The 27608-nt window shown below is 36.7% G+C and overlaps 1 protein-coding gene and 1 long non-coding RNA gene across 2 annotated transcripts in view; one reads left to right on the top strand and one right to left on the bottom strand.

Annotated features, from left to right (window-relative positions):
* The window catches only part of FRK (fyn related Src family tyrosine kinase), an 85651-nt gene that overhangs the window by 49059 nt on the left and 8984 nt on the right, over positions 1 to 27608 (top strand). Inside the window, exons 3-5 of the mRNA XM_010965451.3 lie at positions 14828 to 14991; positions 15613 to 15781; positions 20792 to 20950. Of these exons, the coding sequence (XP_010963753.1) occupies positions 14828 to 14991; positions 15613 to 15781; positions 20792 to 20950 (492 nt within the window). The remainder of the gene's footprint in view (positions 1 to 14827; positions 14992 to 15612; positions 15782 to 20791; positions 20951 to 27608) is intronic.
* The window catches only part of LOC105077148 (uncharacterized), a 35825-nt gene continuing 23215 nt past the window's right edge, over positions 14999 to 27608 (bottom strand). The window contains exon 3 of the long non-coding RNA XR_006728415.2: positions 14999 to 15754. This is a non-coding gene — a long non-coding RNA (uncharacterized LOC105077148). The remainder of the gene's footprint in view (positions 15755 to 27608) is intronic.

Consider the following 27608-nt stretch of genomic DNA (forward strand, 5'->3'; position numbering starts at 1 on the left):
CATCACAGGGAAAGAGATGACAGTAAACTGTATACCAAATAGTGAGTAAAAGTAATGGGAAATAGTGTGCATAAAACTTATCTTTCTATTCAGATAATGTTCATTCTTAAGGATCTTTCTTACTTTGAAAAATCAGATGATGCTCCTTAGATTAGAAATAAATCATTTTTTGTGATACAGTTTTGAACTTTTTAAAAAATAAAATGGAGATCTGTAAATTGTTCATCCATTTCCACCAATATGCTTGAATAACTAGCAGTGTGTTAGGTTGTATATATTATAAATGTGATCATGATAAATTCAATATGGGTTATATTTTTGTTTTTTGTTTTGTTTTATTTTTGTTTTTTGGGGGGAGGTAATTAGATTTATTTATTATTATTATTTTTTTATTTAACAGAGGTCCTGGGGATTGAACCCATGACCTCATGTATGCTAAGCATGTGCTCTACCACTGAGCTATACTCTCCCTCCTTGGGTTATATTTTTGGATAGCAAGGCATTGCCAGACCTGAGATGTGAATACAGTTCTCTCTGGATCTTCAGCTCCGATAATATATAAACTTAATGATCTCCAACTGGAAACAGGGGGAAGGATTAAAAGAAGAGTTGAGCAGTGGAAGACAGAAGGAGGCAGAGATAAGAAAGAACATTTGAAGCATGGTGCTGAGTTTCGGGTTGAACAGGAAACTAAGACATGTTGGCTCTGGAAATAAATGTCAATGACTCACAGGCCTTCCAATTCCTCCTCCTTTCCTCTAGCCTTGAGCAATTTAGTCTAGTTTATACCTCAGGGAAATAATTACTAAATAAATGTTTACATTTCAAGGTTACCTGATTCTTAAAGTATCTAAGTAATTTCTTTTTGTTACTCTAAGTGGCAAAAATATGTTATTGAAAAAAATACTGTAAAATTAAGCCTAACCAGAGTATTTCACATGGTATTTATAACAAGGCTGAATGCTATACGTGTACCTTTATTTTAAAACCAAAATACCATACTGGCTTCTACTTTCTGCTCCCCACTCCTGACAACTGCGGCCATTGAGGGCTTTCAATCAAACTTGTGCTCCCTCTTGTGGCACGTCAAGAAATAGCGTGACGTTGTGAAAGCAATACAGGTTTTATGTTTTGTTTTTTGTTTTTGAGACCCATTAATTTATAGGAATATCTCCAGCAACTTGTGCTATAAATAAAAATATGCCCGACCGGCAGTAATTTTACTTTATTAATGTCAAAAAGTTGACCAAGTTTTACATTTTCTTAATAATTTGGGTATTTAGTTTCTTTGTGGTGATAGCTACATAAGATGTGTTCATGACATAAAAAGTAAATGAAATAAATAAAACCCAATCAATAAATTAGTAGCTCTAATTTTAAGCTGTATTTAAAATGATACACGCATATTGGCTACTTTATAACTATTTGTCAGCATTGCATCAATCATGAAGTCATTTCTAATGCATTTTAGAAACGTGCTTTGCATTAAGTTATTAGACATTTTGGCACTGGAACTACAATCTAAGAAAGTACTCTGTTGTCTTAAAAGCCTGTGTGTGGCAGGGACTAAATTTATTTTTCTATTTGTTTCAGTGGGGCAGGGACTTAGCTTAAGTCCTCTCTCTGCATAGCTGTCTCCTTATCACCTGCAGACACTTTTAAAAATGTTTTGCTAGAAGTAAAATACGGAGGAAGCAAAAACATAAAAGGAAAAAAGCAGAAATTATATTCCTGTTTTCATATAATTTAAGTAAGAATCATTTTCTGTATATCTCTTAAGTGTATAATCCTGAACAAAATGATGACCCAGGCCTTAAAGAACTTGTGATTCATTCATTCGTTCAACAGATACTTATTTAACGCCTACTGTGAGCAGTTAGTGTTCAAAGGCTGGGCTACAATGGTAAACAAGACAGTGCCTGTCCTCATGGAGTCTTCTAGCTGGCAGCGGAGGGGAGAGGCCAACTAAGTAGAAAAGACACACTCATTTAGGAAAGATATCCACTTATTTGTTGTGTTACTCTGTCTTTTACAAGAGTAAGCAAATACTTGGAGTCAAGGAAAACACTTTGATTTTTCTATACAGAATAATGATGGGTTGGAGTAGAAATGAGGGTTGCTTTCTTACATTGGAGATTTGAAAGAAATCTGGAAGCAGAACTTTATGTTAAGATTATCTAGGTTGGGAAGATGAGGTGATCAGAGCTTCAGCTGGATTCTCCCGTTAAGTGTACTGCAGTTTACGGAATGAACTCTGCAGCCTGGCTGCTTGGGTTTGGCTTCTTCCTCTTACTAGCAGCGTGGCCTTCGGCACATCACTTAGCCACTTTGTGCCTCAGATTCTTCTTTAGTAAAATGGACAGTAAAAATAGTATCTACCTCTCCATGGTGGTGTCTGGATTAGATAAGTTGGTACATGAAAAGCACTTAGAATACTGCCTGGCACAAAGTAAGCAATGTAAGTATTTGCTACTGTCATTAGCATTCGAACCTGAGCAGTAATGAGCCTTTGGAGAGCTTGTCCTATGATCCTGGCTTGGTCCATGGCTTAAAGATGGGCCTCTGGGACTATGATAACTGCTGTCTGAGGTATGAGAGAGAAGACACTGGTGTTGTTCTTTCCTCTTTGAAATTTGTGGTATAGCTACAGCATTTCATTTTGTTTGTTTTGGTAATTTGGGTTGCAAAAAATGAGGATTAGGTACATTAATAGAGCTGCTGGTGGTGGGGGGGGGGATGCCCAGTGTACAGGGCAGAATCCTAAGGGCCAAGCACATTACTCCGTGTATAACCCACTGCATCTCCCAGGAGGTACCTTTTCACAATGGTGAGTCTCCAGACTTTGCAGGTTTCATCTAAATGTTTTAAGTTTGTGTCTTGGTTTTCTCCTTTGGAAAGTGGAAGTCATGATTTTTCTCTACCTCATCTGAATGCTATGGTGCCTATATTTATTTCCTTGCTAGAATAGTAGAATTAAAAGATTTGAACTATGAAGGACTTTCAAAACACTTATGTAACTGAAGGAATTGGAAGCCAGACAGGGTAAGTTGCTCATCCAAGGTAACGCAGCTAGATGTGAGCATAGCTAGTTCCAAAATTGGATCTTTTGACAACTTTTAAATCTCATTCAGGTCACATTGCTTTCTTTAGAATGTCCTATCTTAATCAGTGTTTGCCCTTAAATCTCAGTGGTTTACTCACGTGACAGTTGCTGGATCATGCTCAGCTAGGTCTGAGGTAGCAGGCCTCAGTTCATCTCCATGCATCTTTCATTCTGGGACTCAGACAAAAGGGGTGGCCACTGTCTGGGCTGTGGTACTCTCCTGGTGGAGAGCAGAATATTGGAGAGGTGTGGGGAGGGGAAGGGGAGGACAAACTATTCAGACTATTTAATGCTTCTGCTAGGATGTACCGCATGTTGTGTTTGCCCCCACTCCAAAGCACGTCACACAATCACATCCAAAGTCAATGGGATGGGGAAGGGTGTTCCACCTATTGGAAGCCGTGGCAAAGGCCAGGAGAGAATGATTCATTGACATCATGTCTCATATAAGTAAATGCTATCAAAGAGCTCAAAATCTAGTCGGAGAGGTACAGTATAAATACACAGGAACAACACTGTGGAATGAATTCAATAGCAGAAGTCGATGTACAGTGGGATACGAAGGACCAAGTGCGCTGCTCTGCTTTCTTAGGTCTGGAGGCGTAATGGAGGAGGAGAGCCTGAGCGGGGCCTTGAAAAATGAATTTGACTATGATATGTAAACAGAATAACATTCTAGTTGGAGCAAATAGTTTGTGCAAATGCACAGAAACAGGAAGCACCATGGTGCATTCAGGAAACTACAGATAAGTGTTTAAGCTTTGAGGATAGGGTGCAGCAGATAATCTCGTTAAGGCATGTGAACTTTAGGCAGTGGGGCACACTTGAAGATCTTTAAAAAGGAAAATAGCAGGTTTAGATTTGTGTTTTAGAAGACGACTCTGGTGGCTGTGGAAGATGGACGGTGATGGTGGAGACAGGGAAAACAGTGTGTGAGCTTACTGCAGTGGTCCAGGAGAAACTGAGGGGGCAGTGGGGAGAAGAGATTGGTAGGACTTAATGCTCAGTCAGAGATAAGAAGTCAGGAAGAGAGAGGACTCCAGGGTGACCCTCAAATCTCTAGCTTTACTGTCTGAGTATCAGGATGGCAGGATGGCCATTCACTGAGATAAAATATTCAAGCTGGGGAGGAAACATGGGGAATAAGATAATATGAATTAAGCTTTTGACTTGGTACATTTGAGGCACCAGCAGGGCTCTGGAAGGTGAGAGTGAGAGCAGCAATGCAGAGAGAGTACAGTCACCAGAAGCCAAATGTCTGCAGTGTTACCAACTGTGGGTTGTGAGAGCTGATATGGTGGTCCAGGTCAGAACCAATAGAGAAAGAGCATGTGCCGGCAGAGAAGCTTGAGAACTAGTAAGAATAAGAAAAATAGAATCATGGCATTAGATGGAGGAGTGTTCAACCTATGTTTTCCTTTAAAGCTGCCAGTTGCAGAAATAGACCTTCTCTGCAGCATTATCTCATCTCATGATTAAATAGTACCAATCAGCTTACTTGCTCCCAGAGCTGTGAGCAGTGTCTTGTGAGAACTGTCTAAAAATACTTGCTGTTGGCAATAGAAGGAGACAGTTGGTGGAGGGATTAAGAGTATGGTGAGGGATTCAGAATCTTGTTGCCTGGTTTTGAATCATAGAATGAGTATTCACCTGCTCTCTATCCAGGGGAAAATCACTTAATCTCTCTCTATACTTTAGTTTCTCCTCTGTAAAAGGATCAAAATAATAGCCATATCCCATGGGGTTGTTATGAGAATTAAATAAAATATTACATAAAAAGTACTAGTACAATGCTTGCTTAAGACAGGTGCTCAGTAAAAATCCAGTTGCTTTTATGTTTATGCATGAAGAGTGCACCTTTTGCATGGAAAGATGGAGGTGCTGGTCCACCTTGCATTGGAACATGTGCTTTGAACTGTTTTTTGGGAGGCAGTGATGAATCACTCTGAGTATCCACAGTTGTTCACCTGGTTCACTCCTGAACTAGTAAGAGTCATTAGGAAGATGGTTGGCCAGCCTTTAAAGTGCAACCTGTGACTAGGAGATTGTTCGTCGTTATGTGAAGTGTTTATTTGAACACGACCTGAACTATACTTGCTGTGAGCTGTGACAGATGAAACCATGTCTAAACAGACTTTTGTAAACTTCGTCTAATACTTGTCTGAAATAAACAGAACCATGTCTTCTATCAAGGGTCCTCATCCAATATGAAGACATTTCCAAGAATGAGAGCTATCTATTTTTGGAAATGCAAAGGAATAATGAGTACATTACCAATAGTTGTCTTGAATGTGTAAAAACAATGAAAAAATGGAAGGAGACAATGTTCTGCTATGAAAATCAATTAGCTAATACATGAGAAGGTCCTTTGTATTCTCACAAGAATATAAAAATTGATTTCAAGGTATTTCAATTATCATTCATTACATTTCTCAAGGACTTTCATGTTCACTCTGTTTAACATGTCTGCTAATTAGTGAATCGAGGTGCAGAGAGAAGGAGAGGAATTCAGGGCCTGAGGTCTTCTTCATCATCGAGGAGGCTTCCCGAGTTTAGGGAGAGTTTCATAGTGAAGGGGAAGACGGCATTTGAAAAGGCCTAAAACATTCTACTGAGAAATTAGTAAATTATTACCTGAAAACAAAACAAAACAAAACAGGAAACAGGAAATAAGTATTTAAAGGTTTCTATTATTTCTACCATCATTTGCAGGACACCCTAGAAGACTAGACTTGGATTCCAGCCCTGCAACAAGTAGCAGTTTATTTTGAAACTCTAGGTTCATCAGTAAAAGAGGGACTTAGACTGTCACCTTTAAAATTTCTTGTCTTACCCATATCATATTCTCCTTCCACTGATAGAATAGTAGAATTTGCAAAAACTGTTTAGTCTAATATTGCTGTTTCTGAGGAATCTCTTATAATTTGAAACTTCTAAGAGGAGCATCAAACCTCCCATGAACAGAAACCCCAGAGAACCAGCCTATTCCGCTGGGCAGTTCATTTCATTAGAAATTCTTTCTTATGTTTAGTAATGTGCCGTTTTATTTGATTATTTATCATTTCACTTGTGAGTATGTTTACTTACTTCTCTGAAAGGTTTTAAGTTGGCTTACGTTGCTGATACACAGCACACAATACAGCTAAACATAAAACAGACAGATCAATGAAAAGGAACAGAGAAGTAGTTCTTGCTAAGCCTCTAATGGGAGATAATTATCATAGTTTAGAAATCAGTTTAGCCAGGGGCTCCCTGGCAGATAAAGCAGAAAGGGAGCTATATTGTGCTTCTCACTGGGCTATGTAAGAAGAGGTCCATTATGATTTTAAGCGTTACGTTCAAAGACAAATGAGTTCATGGGGGTCTTTATATAAAGAATATCAAGTATCATAATAGACAGTGTCATGAGCAATATGTATAGACATTCTTTTTGGTGGTTAGTTCTTATATTGCCTCTCTAAAAACAGGAAGCATTATGTATGTGTTTTTATTTTAAATTCACTATACTTTTATTACAGTTGGTTTGGAAAAACAGAGTGAGTAAAATACTCACAATTCTGCCAGTCTAACACAACTAGCATCATGTTGGAAAATTCAATCATCTCAGCCCTTATGCCATTATAGTTTTCACAAGGAACCTCAGTTGGGTTCCTTCTGCAGGAAGGGTCGCCAGGACGTGTGAGTGGCCAGATGTATCCATTATTATTCTCTTAATTTTGTATCCCATTTATTTCACTTAACATGTTATATATTTTTCTTGTTATTGCCTAATTTTTATGATTATATTTTTAAATTCTCAATTTTCAGATTTGTCATTTAATGCTGTAAAAATGCTGCACTGAACATCCCTATTGCTTTTCCTATTTTGGAAATCATCATCATCAGTGTTTAGTTTCCTGTACAAGTGCTTTTATTGAATTTCATGTTGTAAATGGGCCAACAGTAGTGGACATTATAAGAACCAGCCCTTTGCAATGTGTTGGTGTATTTCCTATTAAGAATGTTGACGAGGACGTTGCTCAGTACATTTTCTGTGTTTTCCTTTATGAGGACCTATGTGAGAAATTTCTCTCTCATTTCATCTCTCAGGAATAGTTGTATTGTGTTTCTTTTTTGGTTTTTTGTAACAGTTTGCTAATGTTTTCTTCAGGGAATCAGGTAACTCAATGAATGAGTTTCCCTCATGGTTGGGAGCTGCCAAGAATGCAGAGAGCCTAGTCTTTGGCACACATCTAGCAAACCTGGAATGGAATCTAAAGAATACCTTACATAAAGACTACCAGCCTTGCTCCTGGAGTCATCGCCCTTCCTTTCCTTTTTGTCCTGTTACCTTCATGCACTTATCTTAAATTTTATTTTATTTTGATAATTTATGCAAGCCTTTGGATCATTCCAGAACAAAGCAGAGATAAAACTAAATCAATGCATGTAAATACTTGGATTATTTTCTTAGGGTAAGTTTTGAAAAGTAGAAGCATTGGCTCTCATATCACATTAGATCTTAACCCAGTGAAAGATTTTCTGTAGGAAACTGAGATAATATAATCCAAGGATGTAAATTCTTGGTGATTAATGCAGATATAATAGTGAGAAGTTATAGTCCCAAGAAGAAAAAAGAGTCAAGTTGCTTCCCAGACACTTTTCTCTGCAATATCAGATGCTGCAAATGCTATTTTCATGTAGAACTGTGGTAGATGCTTTTCAATTAAATTATCTGACAAAATATTGAGTGTTACAATTATGTATTAATTAAAGTGATGCTCGGCTTCATATCATATGTACAAACAACATAACTGACATTTTGTTCTGAAAATTTAAGAGCCAGTTTTGATAGGGGATTGGCCTGGTTTCATAAGGAGTTAGACCACAGGGGTCTTGAGGATAAGAACTAACAGTTTTCTCAAAAATAACATAAGTATCTGGATAAATATATGGTTCAGACTCATGATTTCTATGCTATAATATGGAAGAGATAGCTGATTTTTGTGTAGACGGTAATCGATTATGTTGTCTTTGACTATGAAAGTACCTCAGCTGGTCTCCTGGACCAGTAATAATCCTGGAAGACCTCAGGACATGAGAGCTTTCAGATGTATCCTCAAATAGATTTTTTAGTAAGTTTTTTGAGTCACCTTGGTAGACATCCTCTTAATGAGTCTTCACTTAACTCAACCTACCAGTTTAATAGTCAAACTTACTGATCAATGTCCACAGAACACTGAATATGCCTCGCTGGGAGGCAAGTGCCCTTGGAGACTTACTAGTTGGGTTTTATCCATGAAAAGAGTTAATTTTGTCTGTTCCTTTAGCTTTAGTGGATTTTTTTCCCCAGAAGAGGGGAGAACAATTCTTCTACATGATACCACTGTACTATTTTGAGACAGATGTACTTTTTCCTTTCAAAACTACTCATACTGGAATCCTACTCTATTTGCTGTCAAACAAAATACAGTGTAAAATGAGTGTTTTAATGAGGGCTATAATATCTCAGTTAAATGTTATTTACTTGTTGGTGTTAAACTGTCTTAGCATGATTTCTGAAGCAATGGCATAGGAGAAATTATCATGATTTTCACAGTTTTGAAAGTACAATCCAACCTTCCAAAGAGAAACCAAATAAATAGGAGTTTATAGGTGCAGGAGTTCTTTCACACAGAATAAATAGAAATTTCTTCACTTAGTGTGTTTGGTGGCCACTACAAAATGTAGCCATTATTGTGCAAAGAGTGGAAAATTTTACTTTGAAAGTGGCTCTCCTTTGTTGACAATGCTATTTGATAATACTGATATCCTACTATAGTACTCACACACCACACATTTAGAAATATCTATCATCCTTTGTGAATAATGACACTCAAACTATCCCTGTGGGAGTACATAGATAAGATCATTATTCTCATTTTCTAGATAAGGAAACTGAAATGAAATTCCTTGCCGAAGGTCAAAGAACAAATCACTGGCAGAATAAGATTAGGGCAATGAGTTCTTGATTTTCTATCCTTTGCTCAATCATCTAAGTCATATTGTTTTACTCAGTATGGGAACAGATTATTATCAGTCACTAGGAATAAGGCTGTGCCCAGATGATGCCAGAAGACCAGCTGAAAAATGAAAATCTGCTCAATCAACTATTTGTTTATCTATAAAATGCCAAACTACTCATTATACTGATATTTTTTCACTGAGCCTAATAGGTTGTTTTCATGTCTTGCAGACACAGCCTCTAACTTAATGTTTATATTGTATTCTAAAGTTAACTCATGGAGGTTCTGTCTTTTTCAAACCTAATTTTGGAGTAATTTGGATTTCATACTTACTTAATATGTTCTGAATAATATGTTAGCCATGTGGTAAACTGGGGACAGAATTCTTTGAACGCACTTTTTGATGAAATCTCACTCCTTTGAGCAGTGGCAAACCATTTTCTATCATCAGAGACAATGTAAAATAAGGTCTCACCATTTGGGAAAAGCTGGGCTTCTGTGTCTGCCACCAATTACTTCTAAATGCATTTGGGCCTGGCATATAGGACTGAAATCCTAAGATTCCATCTGTATCACATGGCTTCCCACAGAATCAGTTACCTTGGAGGTAAAGGTGACCAAATGATCAGGTAACCAGTGCCATGGTCCTTATAGAAGGTCATGGGCAGAAACAGTTGAATTCTTTCAATGTTCAACAAACCTTTATCATACTCCTCACACACGCTTACCTACATCTCTGCAATATATCCTAATTTTTGGGCATGTTCTGGTAGATTCATCAATTGACAGGTGAGACATTTTGCCCTAGGTCAAAAAGCATAAATGAGAGTCAAGATGTAAACTCAGGTTGCCTGGACTTTTAGTAGCTCAGTTCATTCAGTAGTGATGCTTCTAAATTTATTGATGGATGAGTCCATTATATTTTATAGTTAGCCTTCTATGTTTTGCAATTGAACTATTAAAATGCTTAGCTAATCTGAACTCATAGTAATTCACAATAGGAATGGCACAAGCATTATCATTCACTTATAGTCTGTGGAATTTAGAATAGGTTTGGTTCATTAGTAAAGATCACAGGGACCAGACAAGAGACAGGAAAGAATTCACAGAGAGAAAGCAATAGTCATTAGAAATGTCTGAACATTATGGTGGAACCATTTGGAAATTTGAAGATTTCTTAAAGCCTGCACTTCTATTTTAATGATGAAGAAATGGAGTCCCAGTGACATTGCCATGTTTTGATCATATACCAGTTAAATTGTAACCTGGGTCTCCCATCTCCCTGTCTATAGCTTTTTGTAGTTAACAAAATTACTTTTATTGTGCTTGACAGCTCTAGATGTATTGAAAGTATTGGTTTTTACAGTTGAGAGTTTAAACCTTTATCTACAAATAGTTGGCAAACATTTATTTAGGCTTTCTTTATAATCAATAGCAATTGCCAAAGCCATATCAATCATAGGGATTTGCATCCCTTATTAAGAAAATCACAAGGAGTATTTTAACCTTTCAGTCATCTATTGTCTTTAGTCTCTAGCTTGGAAATCATTAGGTCTTTTGTGGTGCGTTAAAAAGGAATTCCCAAATTTATGTTTAATTTCCATGTATCACTCAGTTTGGAGCCAGATATAGTCCTTCTTGATTAAAAAAGGAGAATTTTTTTTATTGCTTCCCATCATTTCCAACTATAGATCTATTGGCTTGCTAGACATCTCAGCTATAATTTATGTACTTTTCTTTTTGATAAATAGCAAAGCTTGAATTTTCAGGCCAATAATTTATATAAATTACAGGTATAATTTATTGTTAGCTACCTTTCTACTTCTAATATTTTTATTACTTTGTGGAGAAATGAATTGGGGCTAATATTGTTTATAGCTCTCCTTGTTTTTTTTTTTTTTTTTTGTAGTTAGCCTTTTAACCCATGTACAGGAATATGTTATGAGCCTAGCTCTATATCCTAATAAAACCCCTCTATTTGGCGATGATTATGCAAGGCAATTAACATTGCCCAAAAATTACAGTCAGTAGGAATGGTAATTTGACAGATCAGAAAGTACAAGGATGTGTTCCAGACACTAAAAAAATTGTAATTTAAGAACCTTATATTACTTTCGGAGAAGCTAAATGTATACCTGCTCTCTGTATTTTAATATATAGAACTGAAAGTAAAATATCTTCCTGTATGCAGGTGATATGATTTTTTTCAGTTTTATTGAGATATAATTGACAAATAAAATGAAAAGACATTTAAAATGTACAGCATGATGATTTGAAATACATATACATTGTGTAAGGATCCCCTCCTCACATAGAGTTAATTAACATATCCATCATCTCACATATTTATCTCTTTTTTTGGTGAGAACATGTAAGTTTTATTCTCTTAGCAAATTTCAGTTGTACAATACAGTGTTAGCAACTATAGTCACCATGTTACACACTAGCTGCTCAGACCTTATTCATCGTGTAGCTGAAAGTCTCTACCCTTTTACCAGTTTCTCCCTATTCTCACTCCCTTCCCCACCACCAGCCCATTTTTTTAATACTCTCTGTTTCTGAGTTCAATTTTTTTTTAAAAGAAGATTCCAGATATAAGTGACACTATACAGTATTCATCTTCCTCTGTCTTATTTCACTTAGCACAGTGCCCTCCAGGTTTATCCACATTGCTGCAAATGACAAATTTCCTTTTTTTTTAAGGCTGAATAATAGTTCTTGCTCCCATTCTTTTTCTCTCTGTATATATCTATATATCTATAACATATAGATATACAGATTTTGTTTCTTTGGATATATATCCAGAAGTGGGACTGTTATAGTAGCTAGCTCTATTTTATTTATTTATTTATTTATTTATTTTTAGCTAGCTCCATTTTTAACTTCTTAAGAAACCACCATACTGTTTTCCACAGTGGCTGTACCAGTTACATTCCTGCCAATAACATACAAGGGTTTCCTTTTCTCCACTTCCTTGCCAGCCTTTGTTATCTTGTGTCTTTTTGATAATAGCCATGCTATCAAGTGTGAAGTGATAGCTCTTTGAGGTTTTGATTTGCATTTCCCTGATGGTTAGTGAGGCTGAGCACCTTTTCATGTACTTATTGGCCATTTATAGGTCTCTTTTTTGAAAAAAGTATCTATTCAGGTCCTTTGCCAGGTTTTTAATTGGGTTATTTGCTGCTTTTTTTTTTTTCAACTATTGAGTTCTATGAGTTCTTTGTGTATTTTGGATATTAATCCCTTACCAGTTACGTGGTTTCAAATTATTTTCTCCCATTCTATAAGCTGCCTTTTACTTTTGTTGCTAATTTCCTCTGCTGCAGAAGCATTTTAGTTTGATGTAGTCTCACTTGTTTATTTTTGCTTTTGTTGCCTTTGCTTTTGGTGTCAAATACAAAAAATCACTGCCAAGAGTGATGTCAAGGAGGTTACCTCCCTATTTTTAATTCTAGTTTTATGGTTTCAGGTTTTACATTCAAGTTTTTAACTCATTTCAAGCTAATTTTTGTGAGTGGTGTAAGATAGCTGTCTGGTTTCATTCTTTTGTATGTGGCTGTCCAGATTTCTCAACACCATTTATTGAAGATACTATCCTTTCCCCATTACTATATTTTGGCTCCTTTGTCATAATTTTGATATCCAAGGTGCGAACTGGGTAATATTTACCTTAATAGCTTTCCTGACTGAAATAATTCAGCATGTGCTATGATATAGCACTTTGGAGGCTTAATCTTCCATTTGTCCATGAACCGGAGCAAATAATCATTTTTTTCATATCCTTTTAAATCGATGTATGGCACACACAATAAAAGTGCAAAATTCATAAGAATTTAGTTTGGTGATTATTCACAAAGTGAATACATCCAAGCAACCAGCACCCAGTCAAGAAACAGAATATTATCAACATACCAGTCTGACTCCTAACATAGTTCTTGTTTTTAAATAATGGAATCATATTTTTGTGTTTATAAGATTCATTCATCTTGATATGTATATTTATAGTTTACTTATAACTCTGTATAGTATATAATAATTTATTAGTCCATTTTACAGTTGATGGACATTTGAGTCATTTCCAGGTTTAGGCTCTTACAAATAATGCCACTAAAAGCATTCTTATAGATGTGTTTTGGTGAATATATTGTGCATTTTGTTGGTTATGTGCTCTGGAGTGAAATTACTGTATTGTAGGCATGACTTGTTCAACTTTAGTAGATCATAACAGACAGTTTTCAAAGTGATTGTAAAAACTGCATTTCCATCAACTGTGTATGAGAGTTCCAGTTACTCTGCTTCCTTGCCAGTATTTGATATTGTCTCTTTTTTGTTTGTTTTGTTTCATTTTAGCTAGCGATTGGCATGCCTTCAGTCAGGGTCCATGCTAGAATTGAGATGTCTTCTACTCAGTCTTTTTTCCTTTCATAAGAGCATTGTTCCAGCTTGGCTGATTAGTAAGCTTAAGTTTCTCTATTTAGCAAGGAATTCAGAATATCTATATTCCGGTACATGCTGCTCAATGCTTTTCGATAACTTTACTAAGTGAAAGAATAGGTGATGAAATGCATTAGTCAATATTTTAAATATAAGTGCAAAAAAACCTGATTCAAACTAGTTTAAGCAAAAAAGGTAATTAATTCACTCTTATAGGTGAAAAGCCAAGCCTGGCTGGCTCCAGGGGCGAAGCTTCACTTTCCACATTGAGACGCTGCTTTCCCACTGAGCTGCCTCTCTTCCCAGCAAGCTCTTGCTTGTCAGGGCAAGCATTTTGCAGTAGCTCCAGACTCCCAGCAGTTAAACAGAAATGAATCCAAAATAACAACAGACTCTCCCTGTCTTCTTTGAGCTCTCTAACACAAGTCTTGGAATTGGCTCTGATTGTGCCTTCCTTAGCTCAGGGTTGGCACCAGGTCCCTCTGGACTGCAAGCTCTTAGAGGAGCAACAATTCTCTGAGGAAAATTGGGGTGCCATTACCAGAAGAAGGGACAATGGTTGGTGACAGGTAAAAGCAACAAAACATCCACTACATTGTCAGATAACTTAAAAAAGGGTATACAGTCTCTTTATTCCTCTAGATGCTACAGGATTTACTTTTGGACTAAGCAGTACTGCTGGAGAGTGGTATACATGGGCCGCATCATTTTCGGCTCTGTGAAATTGCTTTTATTGTGCTGTGCTTGGACATCCGTTGTTGGCCTGCATCAAGAAACAATATAATGAACGACCCTGTGGAATTCCTTGTATTATTGTAGGATAGTACTGAGAACACTGTTTGTTTTATTTCAGTGTCTATGTTATAGGATTTCATGGGAGAAAATTCTCCCTTGTCTCTCTCTGTGCCATAAAGAACTGTTTCTAAACACCTTTTATGATTTTCTTATGAATGCTGTGATTTGTGAAACTGTTATTTCCTTCTTTGCATGGCTAGAATGATAGAGTCAATTTTATAGCTTGTTTTAAACAAGTATATTAGGCCTCAAAGCATAGTTTTTTTAAGTGCTAACCTTACTTTTATTTTTATCTTATATTTCCTTTAAAATACGATTTCCCCATTCTTTTACTTTTTTATTCTGCTATATGTCCTCTGTAAGCTTACCGAAGTCTTTTCTGAAACAAAGTTGAGAATTAAATAGAACCTGTTAAAACTTTATTCCATGCATTGAAACTGTCATCACAAAATAAGTAAATCTGCTTCACTTTGGCAAGAAGTTTATTAACAGGACTTATTTTGGGTTCCAGTTTTACATGATGGGGTTGTGAAACACTACAGAATCAGAACACTGGATGAAGGGGGCTTTTTCCTCACCCAGAGAAGAACCTTTTCAACACTGAATGAATTTGTGAGTCACTACACCAAGACAAGTGATGGCCTGTGTGTCAAGCTGGAAAAACCATGCTTAAAGGTGACATGCTTTCAAGGTGTTTTCCCTTATTTTTGAAGTTAACTTTTTTCCTTCAGATATTGAATTGTCATGTGATATGTCAGTTCAGGAAAAAAAGGTCATCTGAATACCAAAAGAATGGATAAGCAAACTATATGGCCCATGAGCCAAGACTGCCCCACACTTATTTTTGTAAATAAATTTTATTGAAACATAGAAATGCCCGTTCATTTACAAACTGTCTTCTTTTTCCGCTATAACCGTAGAGTTTAGTAGTTTCAACAAAGACTGTATGGCCATAACTGTGGATGAGACAGAACTTCAATTTGACCTTGAAACTTGATTTAGCTAGGCAAGAAGGCAGAGAGCACTCCATAGCCATTTGAGGGAGGTATTGATTGGATGTGGGGTAGGAAAGATGGACAGCAAGGTGCCTGACTTAGAAGGATTTAGAAGAGCAGCTTGAAGAGGTAACGATACAGATTCTACCACAGTTGTTTTCCATTTTAATTAGAATAAAACATACAGTATTTTGTTTTTAAAAATGATGCCTCTTTTTAAAAGGACCTAGACTATTGTTTTCAGCCAAAAAAAAAAATCTAACTTTTTTCTTACTGGTATTCTAATTATTCTGTGAAACAGATACAAGTCCCAGCTCCAATTGGCTTGTCATATAAAACTGTGGACCAGTGGGAGATCGACCGCAGCTCCATACAACTTCTGAAGCGATTAGGATCTGGTCAGTTTGGCGAAGTGTGGGAAGGCCTATGGAACAATACCACTCCTGTAGCAGTAAAAACATTAAAACCAGGTACGAGAATGAGAAGGGCAAACGTTAAATGCATATGTTGATCTTCCAAGCTCAACTTGCCACTGTAAATGTCCAAAAAGGCATGGGACAGCCAATGTGGGCAAATGTTGTCATCACTCTCTCTAGCCCAGGTGACCACAACCTGTGGCCGTGGCTTTAGAATGTAAAGGCAAGAGCATGTTACCGGGATCAGCCAAGTCTTCAGATGTCCCCAGCGCAAGATTTCAACAAAGCATCTCTTCTCTAGAGTTAGGAGTCATCCCTCCAGTGTTCCTCTCCCTCCTTTTCCCTAGCCTGATGCTAGGGCAAATGATGGCTTTACTCGAAATTTAAAAAAAAAAAAAATCTGTGGAACCTCAGAGCTATTCAGGGAATGATTGTTTTATTAAACAATAACTGTGTATGGTTAAAAGGTAAAATGGTCTATTGAAAAGACTTCACACTTGAAAATTTAGGGGCTATTTTTTCTTCCATCTACCTTTTCCCTGTAGTGGAAATTAAAAGTATACTAAAATCAATATTTATTCAGCCAGACATTATTTCTCCCACTTTAAAGATGAGGTAAGAGAATTTGGAAAGTTAAGTAACTTTCCTAAGACTTACTGGTCATATGATCTTGAACAAATTTTTAAACTACTCAATGCTTCAGTTTTACCATTTGCAAAATAAAGATAATCAGTCCAACCTAGCAGGTTATTATGAAGATTAAATTATGTAATTATATGAAAATGCTTTGTATAATGGCTGGTTCATAGTAGTGACCAATAAAAAGTATAATGATAATAATAGTTATTATTATTATTATAAAGTCAGTAATCAGTAAGGCTAGAATTTGAATCCACATCTATTACTATTGCATTACACCTCAGGGAGGTGACATTCTATAAAAGCGCAATGTCACTGTAGTAGCCCTATATCTACTTCTAATACCATAGTAGCCAGAGGCTAGGATCTAGTTCTCTGGAGGACCTCCACTGTTTACCTAGTCCAGAATTCTTAGAGGTTTAGAAAGCCTCCAGGTAGCAAAACTTGAGTACCTGGTGCTACTATCTAGCAGTCTAGTGTAGCACCATAGTTCCCAAACTGTGTGCCAAGGCACATTGGGGCACCACAGTAAATTCACAGGGGTGCCGCAGGATATTTAAAAGTTTTGAGGTAAATATCTTGAATACTGCACAAACTGCTACACAGTAAGGTGGTTTGTAGTTTCAGCATTCAATCATATTATATTCCTTTTGCTGACATCATCGCTTTGTCATCATTTTTTTAAAAACTGGGTTTTTGGTGGTTGCTTTGATCAAATGCAAGGTCTACACAAAAATCAATATGGAACAGGAAATGTAGGTGGCATGTCTTGCTTCCAAGACTTGAGATACTGTGCAGTGCCCAGTAGGTGTATTTATCTCTGTAGTAATTGTGGTTAAAGACGAAATAAATTTTTTTCTTTCAATTTATCCATATTACTTTTCAAAATAGATATTACCTTGTTAGGACACAAATACTTAAGTTGTCTGGATTTAACCAATAGAACTGTTAGGTATTCATTTTGGTTTAGGGATGTCGTGAAAAAAGTTTCTGAGACAGTAAGGGTGCCATGAACTGAGAACTCTGGGACCTTTAGGTATAACAGTTATGCATAAAGTTTGGTATAAGGTAAACCTGAGTCCAAACTTGGCTCTGCCCTCTGTGACTTTGGACAATTTATGAACTTTTTTAATCTCCTCATCTGGAAGTGGGAATAACAGTTCCTACTTTATAGTGTTTTATGAGGACAAATTGAGTCAATGTACAAAAAATACATGCACTGAGTCCTTAATAAATATTAGCTTCAATGGGGCTGCTGACAGATGACCACTGAAGTGCAGATTTGACAGTGCAGGAGTCCAGTCTCACGTGAAACAACGGACAAGCACTTTTAAGTGGCCAGATGCCATGTGAGCACTCCAGGTGAGGATGATCTATTCCAGCACCTGAGATTTTCACAATTACTGAATACATATATATATATATGATTCTGAATCCTAATCTTGTTGACAACTGAGACTAACCTTTACTGTCTAATCTAATCATTTTTCCAGAAAAGCAGCAGCTAGCTATCCATCCTAACATTGCTCTCTAAGGAAGGTCTTCTGGAGGTCAGAAGAGAACAAAAAATCAGATTTCTTATATTAAAAAAAAGGTGCCATGATAGTTTTCTCTCCAACAGGAATAATTATTATTGATTTACAGTGTAATAGCAGCAAACAGCTTTGGTGATTGCTTAAATGTCTTCACTTCATTGGAGCCATTAATCAATCTTCTTAGCTATTTATTGCTTAGCAGACTACCATGCAATAAAGACGAGCCTGAAATCAACTCTCACGGTAGCTCAGACAGGCAAAAGTTAATATTTAATGCTGCATTACTAGCTCAGATCTCCTTTGCTGTGCAGCTGGTCAGCTGTAACCAGTGTGGCCATGGAGTATTCTGAGCAGGCTTCACCTGCAGAGGCTCCTGATGTGCAGCTCCAGGGAATGGTCTGATTTGGCAGTGCACTCCATGAGTCTGATAGCCACTCACAGCATCAACGTAGAAACATACTGGATATATAAACTGTCCGAATGGAGATCATAAATGCTGCTGTTACTGGTAACTTCATGAATCAGATTATGCAGGGGTCAGGGGAGAAACCCACTATATCCTTTATTTACCATAGGCCAAACTAGTTGTAACAACTAAAAGCGGTCCTTTATTATGGTCTAAGTGCCTCTTTCATTTTTAGCTTCATTTTACCACAATGATTCAAGATTTTAATCCATCTGATTATGTGGAGCAAAAAACCAGTGGTAGAGATGGAATTGAAGGAGCTCAGCAAAAAGTGATGGAGAAAGGAATAGGCCATTTCCCCCTATTCTTCCTTTTTAAGTCCTTGTCCCTTTCCCTTAGCCTGTGAAGAAATACTTACAGTTGATCAGGTTGGTTTTCTTAAGAGTATACATATAATAATAATAATAATAATAATAATAATAATAATAATAATAATAATAATAATAATAATAATAATAATAATAATACAGATATGCTCACAGTCAGTGAATACACATGTGCCAGGCACTGTTATCATGATAATGATTTTATGATATGAGTAGAGTTATCAGCCATGTTTTAGAGATGAAGAAACTGAAATTCAGAGACATTTGGTAACTTTTTCAAGATCACACAGTGATTCAGGATTTATCCAGAGTCCAGCATTTAATGGAGCCTGGGCTATGACCTTCTAGACTCTCAAAGGGCATAGCCATCACAGGATAGATTGCCTAAATGCTTTATGTGAAATGATCTGCAGGTTGCATGAAACACTACCCAACTGCCTATTAATAAACAAGTCAGAGTGTTAGCTTAGAATGTCAAAGCTTATCCATCCATGCCTGGGGTTCAAATATTAGCTGTGAAGTCTTCAAAATGAGAAGATGAGGAATGAATCAGACTCTTCGTGCATCAGTGGAAATGATATTTGCACTATCCGTAGTGAATACTGAGATGTGAAAAGACAGTATTCCTACAATTAAAGCAATGGCTCAGAAACATCATATCCTAAAAGAAATAAAAGATTTAAAAATGTCCAATGAAATGTAAACTCCAGGTCTCCTTTCTCTTAGATTTTATTTGATGTTAACTACTTGGCACTTTGCATGGTAAGTCAGAGTTGAGCCATTTAAATGCAATTTAATTGCAGATGAGTCTTCAAAATAGGCTTCAATACTGTCTCCTTTATCATTTGGTCAAGCTGTTGAGACTCTGACTGTGGAGATATTCATACAGGAGAAAATGTTGGCTATGTTTCAAGTGGTGGAACAAAAACTAAGCTTTGGGGGTGGCCTTGAATGTTTTCTACTGGATCTATATGTCCCTACAGAATTAAGGACATAAATGTGGCAGAATGTCACTGCCTTTTAGGATAGTCCAGCTCTTCCCACAGTGGGTACCAAGGACAGGGCAACTATTAGTCTTCCCTGGGTCCTGGACAAAAAAGCTTTGGCTGCAGTAATTAAACACTCAGTGTCTTCTAGTGTTCATGTTAACAGGATTATTAGGCAGTTAGAGAGAAGTGAGGACAGGGCAAAGAGAGGAAGGGGAGAGAGCAACCCAGAAAATAACAGTACACCTTTGCTTAGGATAAGGGGCTCTAAAAACTCTTACTCTCTCTAAATGAAGGCCAGCAAAGAAGCCGGCTACAATCAAACGCTGTGGCTGCACAGTAGAGAGAAGGACCTGGCTTAACTTGACCCAATGCTCATTATAATGTAATTAACATTGCAGTTTGGGCCCCCTCCCATAGGTTTCCCTGTGCATCATGGGTAAAAACATGCGTGAAAGAGATGGGCATGTCTGAGCACAAGACACGTACGCTGTCAATCAGCCTGAGAACTCAAAGAAAGTGAGCTGTCAACCAATCAATCACAAAAACGCCCCCTAAGCCAGGATATAAAAACAGGAAAAACAAAGGGGCAGTGCCATTCTTCCTCTCTTGGATTGGCCCACCCTCAATTCTTGGGGGTATACTTTATTTATTATCTTTTTACTTCACTAATAAAATCTTCTGTTTATATCATGCTGTCTCTCATTAAAAGAAAATTCATTTTTTTTGGGGTGACTAAGAATCAAGGTAACTTTTTTTCCCCTCCTCCCAGTAGCAGGCTGTCTTCTCTTTGTGTTCCCAGGCTGCCTGCCTTGTTTTATCAATTAGACTGCCAGTCTCTTCTTTTTCCTTAATTTTTCATACAGACCGGAATCAACTTCTCTTCATATATAGGTTATAATACATAAATTTCACCACTCTGATGCACCAACACTTCAGTTATGAGGTTGCCCTGGCTGAACTGATTCTCTTCCTTGATAAATCTGAAGATTTGTGACACTGATGCTCTCACTTTACTGAGAGGCAGGACGCAGTCTTGGTGATTCCCACCAGGCTGCTGTGAGGATAGAAATGCCTCAATAACATAAAGTGATTTCTCCCTCTTGTTTCAGGTTCAATGGATCAAAATGACTTCCTGAGGGAGGCACAGATAATGAAGAACCTAAGACATCCAAAGCTTATCCAGCTTTATGCTGTTTGCACTTTAGAAGATCCAATTTATATTATTACAGAGTTGATGAGACATGGAAGTCTGCAAGAATATCTCCAAAGTAAGCTAAAGACTTAATAAAAGGAAAAAAAGAGGAATTTAGTTTTGCTAGTCCTATAAATGTCAATTTAGCAAGCCTTCTATAACCCAAAGGATATTTACTATGTGTATATCTGTGACAATGAATATCTCAACATTGAACTGCTCAACTACTCTTTAATAGGATATATACTGTGTACTCAAAAGGAGGGAAAATATTTATGTAGTGGAAGAACAAATTGTTCACAATAGACAAATTGGAGTACTTAAATGTAATGTGGAAAATTGAAGCATAGATGTTTTGCATGATGCTTTCTTTCCTACACTAACTAACTGTACATTATCAGTCATGGACCAATGTTTTCTATGGCCCAGAATTAGGGGACATGAAATACTTTTGGGGAAGAGAGAAGAAAGTACCCTCCTTTTTTCTCTTTGTTAGTATTTGACAACATTGTACTTGTTGATATTTAAAATGCTTCCAATTGCTAGGCAACATAAGAATATTCAGAATAAAGCAGAAATATACTGTTACTTTATTTTTATATCTGCTTCCTATAGTCAGAGAAGACTTAAGGGCACTGTGGAATTTTGATATTTATTACAAATGAATAATTTAATAAGCAACAATATAATAAGCATTAAAATTAGATGTTCAAAGAAGTGGTGTTCAAGTACTGAGAGAATAATTCATACTTAAAAAAGAGGCTTTTCCTATACTTTCTTGAAATGTCAGAGTAGGGCTGATAGAAAGTATAAAGGTAAAGAGAGATGAAAATAATGGAACAAAGATCTCAGACAGACAGGAGTATTCTCTCATTCCAGGGTGACTTGTGAAGCTGGTGATACTAAATTGCAAAACCAGATAAGAACAAAGAACATAAGACCTGCTAAGTGCTCAAAAATATACCTAGTTCCCTTGCATAAAGATGTCAAATTTAATGGTATCAGATTGTGTTACCCACCATAGAAAGAGTAACTGCAGTCATTGATCCCTTTTGCCTTATTCTCTGGGACAAAAGTACAGGAGCCATCTCAGGTCATCTCTAACAAAAATTATTTGTCAGATTATAAACATTCACACTGTTAAATCTAATAGGCAATTCTCAATCCTCAGACCTATCAGCAGTATTTAATTCAGTGGACACTCTCTCCTTCTGGAAATACTTTATTTGGCTTCTGGGATTCTTCATTCAATGGCCTTTTCTCCTTTCTTTCTTGCTGGTTCTTCTCAATCTGTGATTTTGCTCATCTACCAGACCTCTCAATATCTTGGAATTTTCCAAGACTGTTCTGCAACATCACTAGTTTCCTTGCTGATCTCAACCAGTCTTTTTTTTTCAAAGATTTGTTTTTATTGAAGTATATTTGATTTCTAATGTTGTGTTACTTTCAGGTGTACAGCACAGTGATTCAGTTATACACATATATATATTCTTTTCCAGATTCTTTTCCATTATAGGTTATGACAAGACATTGAATATAGTTCCCTGAGCTATACAGTAGGTCCTTGTTCTGTATCTATTTTATATATAGTTCTGTGTATCTGCTAATCTCAAACTCCTAATTTATCCCTTCCCACCCCCTTTTCCCTTTGGCCCTTTGATAATAATACTTTGTTTTCTATGTCTATGAGTCTATTTCTGGTTTTTAAGTAAGTTCACTAGTATCTTTTTTTTTTAGGTTCCACATACAAGTTATATCATGTATTTGTCTTTCTCTGTCTGACTTACTTCACTTAGTATGATAATCTCTAGGTCCATTCATGTTGCTGCAAATGGCATTATTTCATTCTTTTTTATGACTGAGTAGTATTCCATTGTATAAATATACCACACTTTCTTTATCAAGTCATCTGTCGATGGACCTTTAGGTTGCTTCCATGTCTTGGCTATTGTAAATAGTGCTGCTATGAACACTGGGGTGCGTGCATCTTTTTGAATAAGAGTTTTCTACAGATATGTGCCCAATAGTGGGTTTGCTGGATCATATGGTAAGTCTATTTTTAGTTTTTTTAGGAACCTCCATACTGCCCTCTATAGTGGCTGGACTAATTTATATTCCCAACAACAATATAGGAGGGCTCCTTTTCTCCACACCCTCTCCAGCATTTATTATTTGTAGACTGTTTAATAATGGCTATTCTGACTGGTGTGAGGTGATACCTCATAGTTTTGATTTGCATTTCTATAATAATTAGCAATACTGAGCATCTTTTCATGTACCTGCCGGCCATCTGTATGTCTTTTTTTAGGGAAATGCCTATTTAGGTCTTCTGTCCATTTTTTGATTGAGTTGTTTGTTTTTTTGAGATTAAGCTGTATGAGCTGTATGTATATTTTGGAAATTAATCCCTTATTGGTCTCATCATTTGCAAATATGTTCTCCCATTCTGTAGATTGTCTTTTTGTTTTGTTTACGGTTTCCTTTGCCATGCAAAAGCTTTTAAGTTTAATTAGGTCCCATTTGCTTATTTTTGCTTTTATTTCCATTACTCTAGGAGATGGATTGAAAAAAATATTGCTGCAATTTATGTCAAAGAGTGTTCTGCCTATGTTTTCCTCTAGGAGTTTTAGGGTATCTGGTCTTACATCTGGTCTTACATTTAGGTTCAACCAGACTTATTGTTTAGTAACATTTATGTATTAACAGTTGCCCAAATTACATCCCCCCATTAACTCAGAATCATATATCCAACTGCCTTCTAAAACTTCTCCACATGAACACTGTATATCAGTCTGGATAATGTGGGTATGATGCAGTAACAAACCCCTCTAAATCTCAGAAGCTTAACACAGGTATTCATTCATTCTTGCTCATGCCACATGTGAAATAGACTGGCTGGTAGCTCAAGCCTTTTGATCACTTTGGCAGGAGCAGGGGATATTACTAACCACATTGTGGCTCTTAAAGCTTCTGACCAGGAGTGACAGAGGCAACTTCTGTGCCCTTTTCTTTTGGTTAAGTCAAGTCAAAGGGAGTAGGGGAGTACATTCTCCAAAGTGCTTAAAAGGAGGAAAAAAATGAATGTTCGTGAACAGCCATAATTTTTACTACATGTATCTATCAGACATTTCACAATAATATGTCCAAAAACTGAACTCTTTTATTATCCTCAGTAATCTGCTACTCTTGTGGTCTTTCCTTCTCTGACAGTGTTAACACTCAGGTCTAATATCCTGGAGTCATCTCTACTCACATCCTGTATCTGACCAACCAGCAAATCCCACTGGCTTGCTTTCCAAACATATCCAAGATTTTACCACTTCTCAACACTCCCACTCCTGTCCAAGCCATCATAAGCTCTCTCCTGGGTTCTGCTATAGCCTTCTAATTAGTCTCCTTCTTTTGGTTCTTGACCCCTTCAACTCTTCTCAACACAGCAGCTGGAGAGATCATATTAAAATGTAAATCAGATCATGTCCCTCCTCAGCCCAACACCTTCACTGACCCCCTTGGTTCTCTCTATACAATCCATAAAGTCCTGCCTGGCCCGGCTCTCCATTACCTTTCTGACCCCATATCCCGTGAATTTCTCCTGGGTCACTCTGCCAGCTACACTGCCCTTCTTTGCTGCTCTTCGTATCTTCCACATGTGCTCTGCTGCAGGCCCTGCACACCTGCTGTTTCCTCTACCTGAAATACTTCCCTTTACTTATCCACTTAGCTCACTTTCTCACTTCCTAAAGTCTTTACTCAGACATTCCCATTATGGTGAACCCTTCACTGGTCACCCTCAAAATTCTAAAATTTAATCTCCCTTTACTGACTCTTTGTATTCCTCTTTCCTGCTTTTTGTTTTCTCTTCTTAGCTATTAATCATCTTATAATGCATAACTTATTTATGTAGCTTATTTTTAGTGTCTTCTAAAATACAACTTGGGGAGGACAGAATGTTTCTTTGTTTTAGTGCTAGAACAGTGTCAGGCACATTAGAATGTGTGCATGAATTATGTGTTGACTGTTGAACGAATAAATTAATGGTGAGATTAAGTTGGGGCTATCCCAAACCTAATATGATTGGGACTTGGGGTTGAGTTTGTTTTGAGACTCTTGGTATCAGCTTAAAAAATCCACTTATTAAGCTGCAAACTCCTTTAGCATTGAGGATTTCTGTGGCTTGTTGATGTGTTTTACTAAGGGCTGAACATGAACTCTGTGGTCTTCTGGGTTGAGCCAGCAGGATCAAGTTTACGAAGGTCTTCACTTGCCAGGATACTTACTAGCCAAGGGGAGTAATGAAGGTATGCTCATTACAGACCATCCCTTCCCAATCAAGATAGTTTAAATTCAGCAAAGTTATCTTAAAATGAATCTGCTACTCTTACACAACCCATTATGATAAATATTATTAAACTGAAATGCTCCTGGGTAATGGAACATAATTGAAAATATTTCTTTGCTGTAGATGTAAATTGTCACAGGTCTGTGAACCTTTACATCAGTTTTGATATCTGGCCATTGTATTAGAAGTGTGCTCTGTGGTTTACATATGCAGTTCCTAGGCCACTGCACTCTTTCAGGGCAGGAAATAAGTTATTATGCAATTTCCTTCACTACTGTGTCTGTCAGTGAAAACCTTTTTATATCCACTGTAATAGGATTAGATGTTGTATTTGATAGTTGAAATAATGCACATACTTTTCTATAGAGCCATCTTTGTAGATCCTAAGCTTGGCTGAATTTTTTTTTTTTTTTTTTTTGTAATAAATGTCTCCAAAATGCGAGAGGTTTGTCAAAAAACTCTAGCACTGAAGGTAACTGATGCCTGGTATTTCTTACTAAAATTTAAAGAGGGTAAATATCTGCATTTTTGTTTTTAGTTTAGTGGGCTTGTTTTCTTTCCAGTAAATACTTAGACAATCACAATAAATGCCAACATTTAGGGTGGGCACAGGAAATTAAACCTGCAAGAAAACTGAGAAGAATCAGCCTGAAGAATGAAAGGAAAACCAGAAGAAGACATCATAACAGTCAAAGGTTTCCGAAGAGAAATTCACCACTATTGTCAGATTCCACAGATAAGTCCTTCAAGATAAGGACTTAAAAGCATTTGTTAAATATAACAATTAGGGAGTGACTGGTGACCTTGGTGGCAGGAAGAGCAGTCTCACTGGATATGCTCCTCTCCTACCACTATCCCATATGAATGATTTCCAGTAAATCATCTCATTTTAATACTCAGAACATCTACAGGAAGTATGTATTATTTGCCTTTTTCATCAGGGTCCCTGGTACTTAGAGGAACAGGCAATAATTTGTAGAGTGGAGATTCAACTCCAGGATCTGTTTGAGGCTGAAATTTCATTCCTCATGAATATATTCTATACTGCCTCCCTAAAACTTACCTTACACTCTTGAGCATCCAAAAGTAAGGGTCTATAAAGAGACTTCCATTCATACAAACAGCAAATAGTTATGTAGTTGTGTTCAGTTAAAGGGTATCTCAGTGAAAACATTCCTGTCTACTTTAATCCACTTAAGTGAACTGTCCAGGAGAATGATAAACAACTTGCTAGGGCTTGATTTATTTTAAAAAAGGGAAAAAATACTGACATATATTTGATGCTCTGTAAGTATTTAACCATACTGGTTTAATTACTATCGCTTTGTGGTATAGTTTGAAATCAGGGAACATGATTCTCCCAGCTTTGTTCTTCTTTCTCAAGATTATTTTGGCTGTCAGGGTCTTTTGTCTTCTGTGGTTCCATACCAATTTTAGGATTATTTGTTTTAATTCTGTGAAAAATGCTATAGCTATTTTGATAGGGATTGAATTGAATCTGTAAATTGTTTTGGGTAGTATGGACTTTTTTGGGAGGGAAGTAATTAGGTTTATTTAGTTATTTTAATGGAAATACTGGGGAGTGAACCCAAGACCTCATGTATGCTAAGCTTGTACTCTGTCACTGAGCTATATACCTTTCCCCCTAGTATGGACATTTTAACAATATTAATTTTTCCAATCCTTGAAAAAAGAATATCTTTTCATTATTTGTATCATCTTCCATGTCTTTCATCAATTTCATAGTTTTTAGAGTACAGGTCTTTCATCTCCTTGGTTAAATTTATTCCTAGGTATTTTATTCTTTTTTTTTGCTTGTAAATGGGTCTGTCTTCTTGATTTCCCTTTCTGATAGTTCATTATTAGTGTATGGAAATGCAACAGATTTCTGTATATTAATTTTGTGTCCTGTAAATTTATTGAATTCATATATCAGTTCTAAATTTCTTCTGGTGGAGTCTTTATGATTTTCTGTATACAGTATTATGCCATCTGCAAATAGTGTAAGTTTTACTTCTCTTCCAATTTGGATGTCTTTTATCTTGTTTTCTTGTCTGATTACTGTAGCTAGGACTTCTGATACTATGTTGAATAGAAGTGGGGAGAGTGGGCATCCTTGTCTTGTTCCAGATCTTAGAGGAAGATCTTAGATCTTTCAGCTTTTCACTACTGAGAATGATGTTACCTGTGAGTCTGTCATAAATGGCCTTTATTAGTCACATCCTATTTGAAAATGCTGCTTGCATTAAAAAAAATACACGCACGCGCGCGCACACACACACACACACACACACACTGTGCTTAGGTCTTTCCCTTTAAAGACTTCCCTTGACTCTAATTTATTTCATTTTTTTTAATTTAAAAAGATGGCATACGTGTAGAAAGGACATATGTC

This window comes from Camelus bactrianus, chromosome 8, assembly GCF_048773025.1.
Source record: "Camelus bactrianus isolate YW-2024 breed Bactrian camel chromosome 8, ASM4877302v1, whole genome shotgun sequence".
Lineage (NCBI taxonomy): Eukaryota > Metazoa > Chordata > Mammalia > Artiodactyla > Camelidae > Camelus > Camelus bactrianus.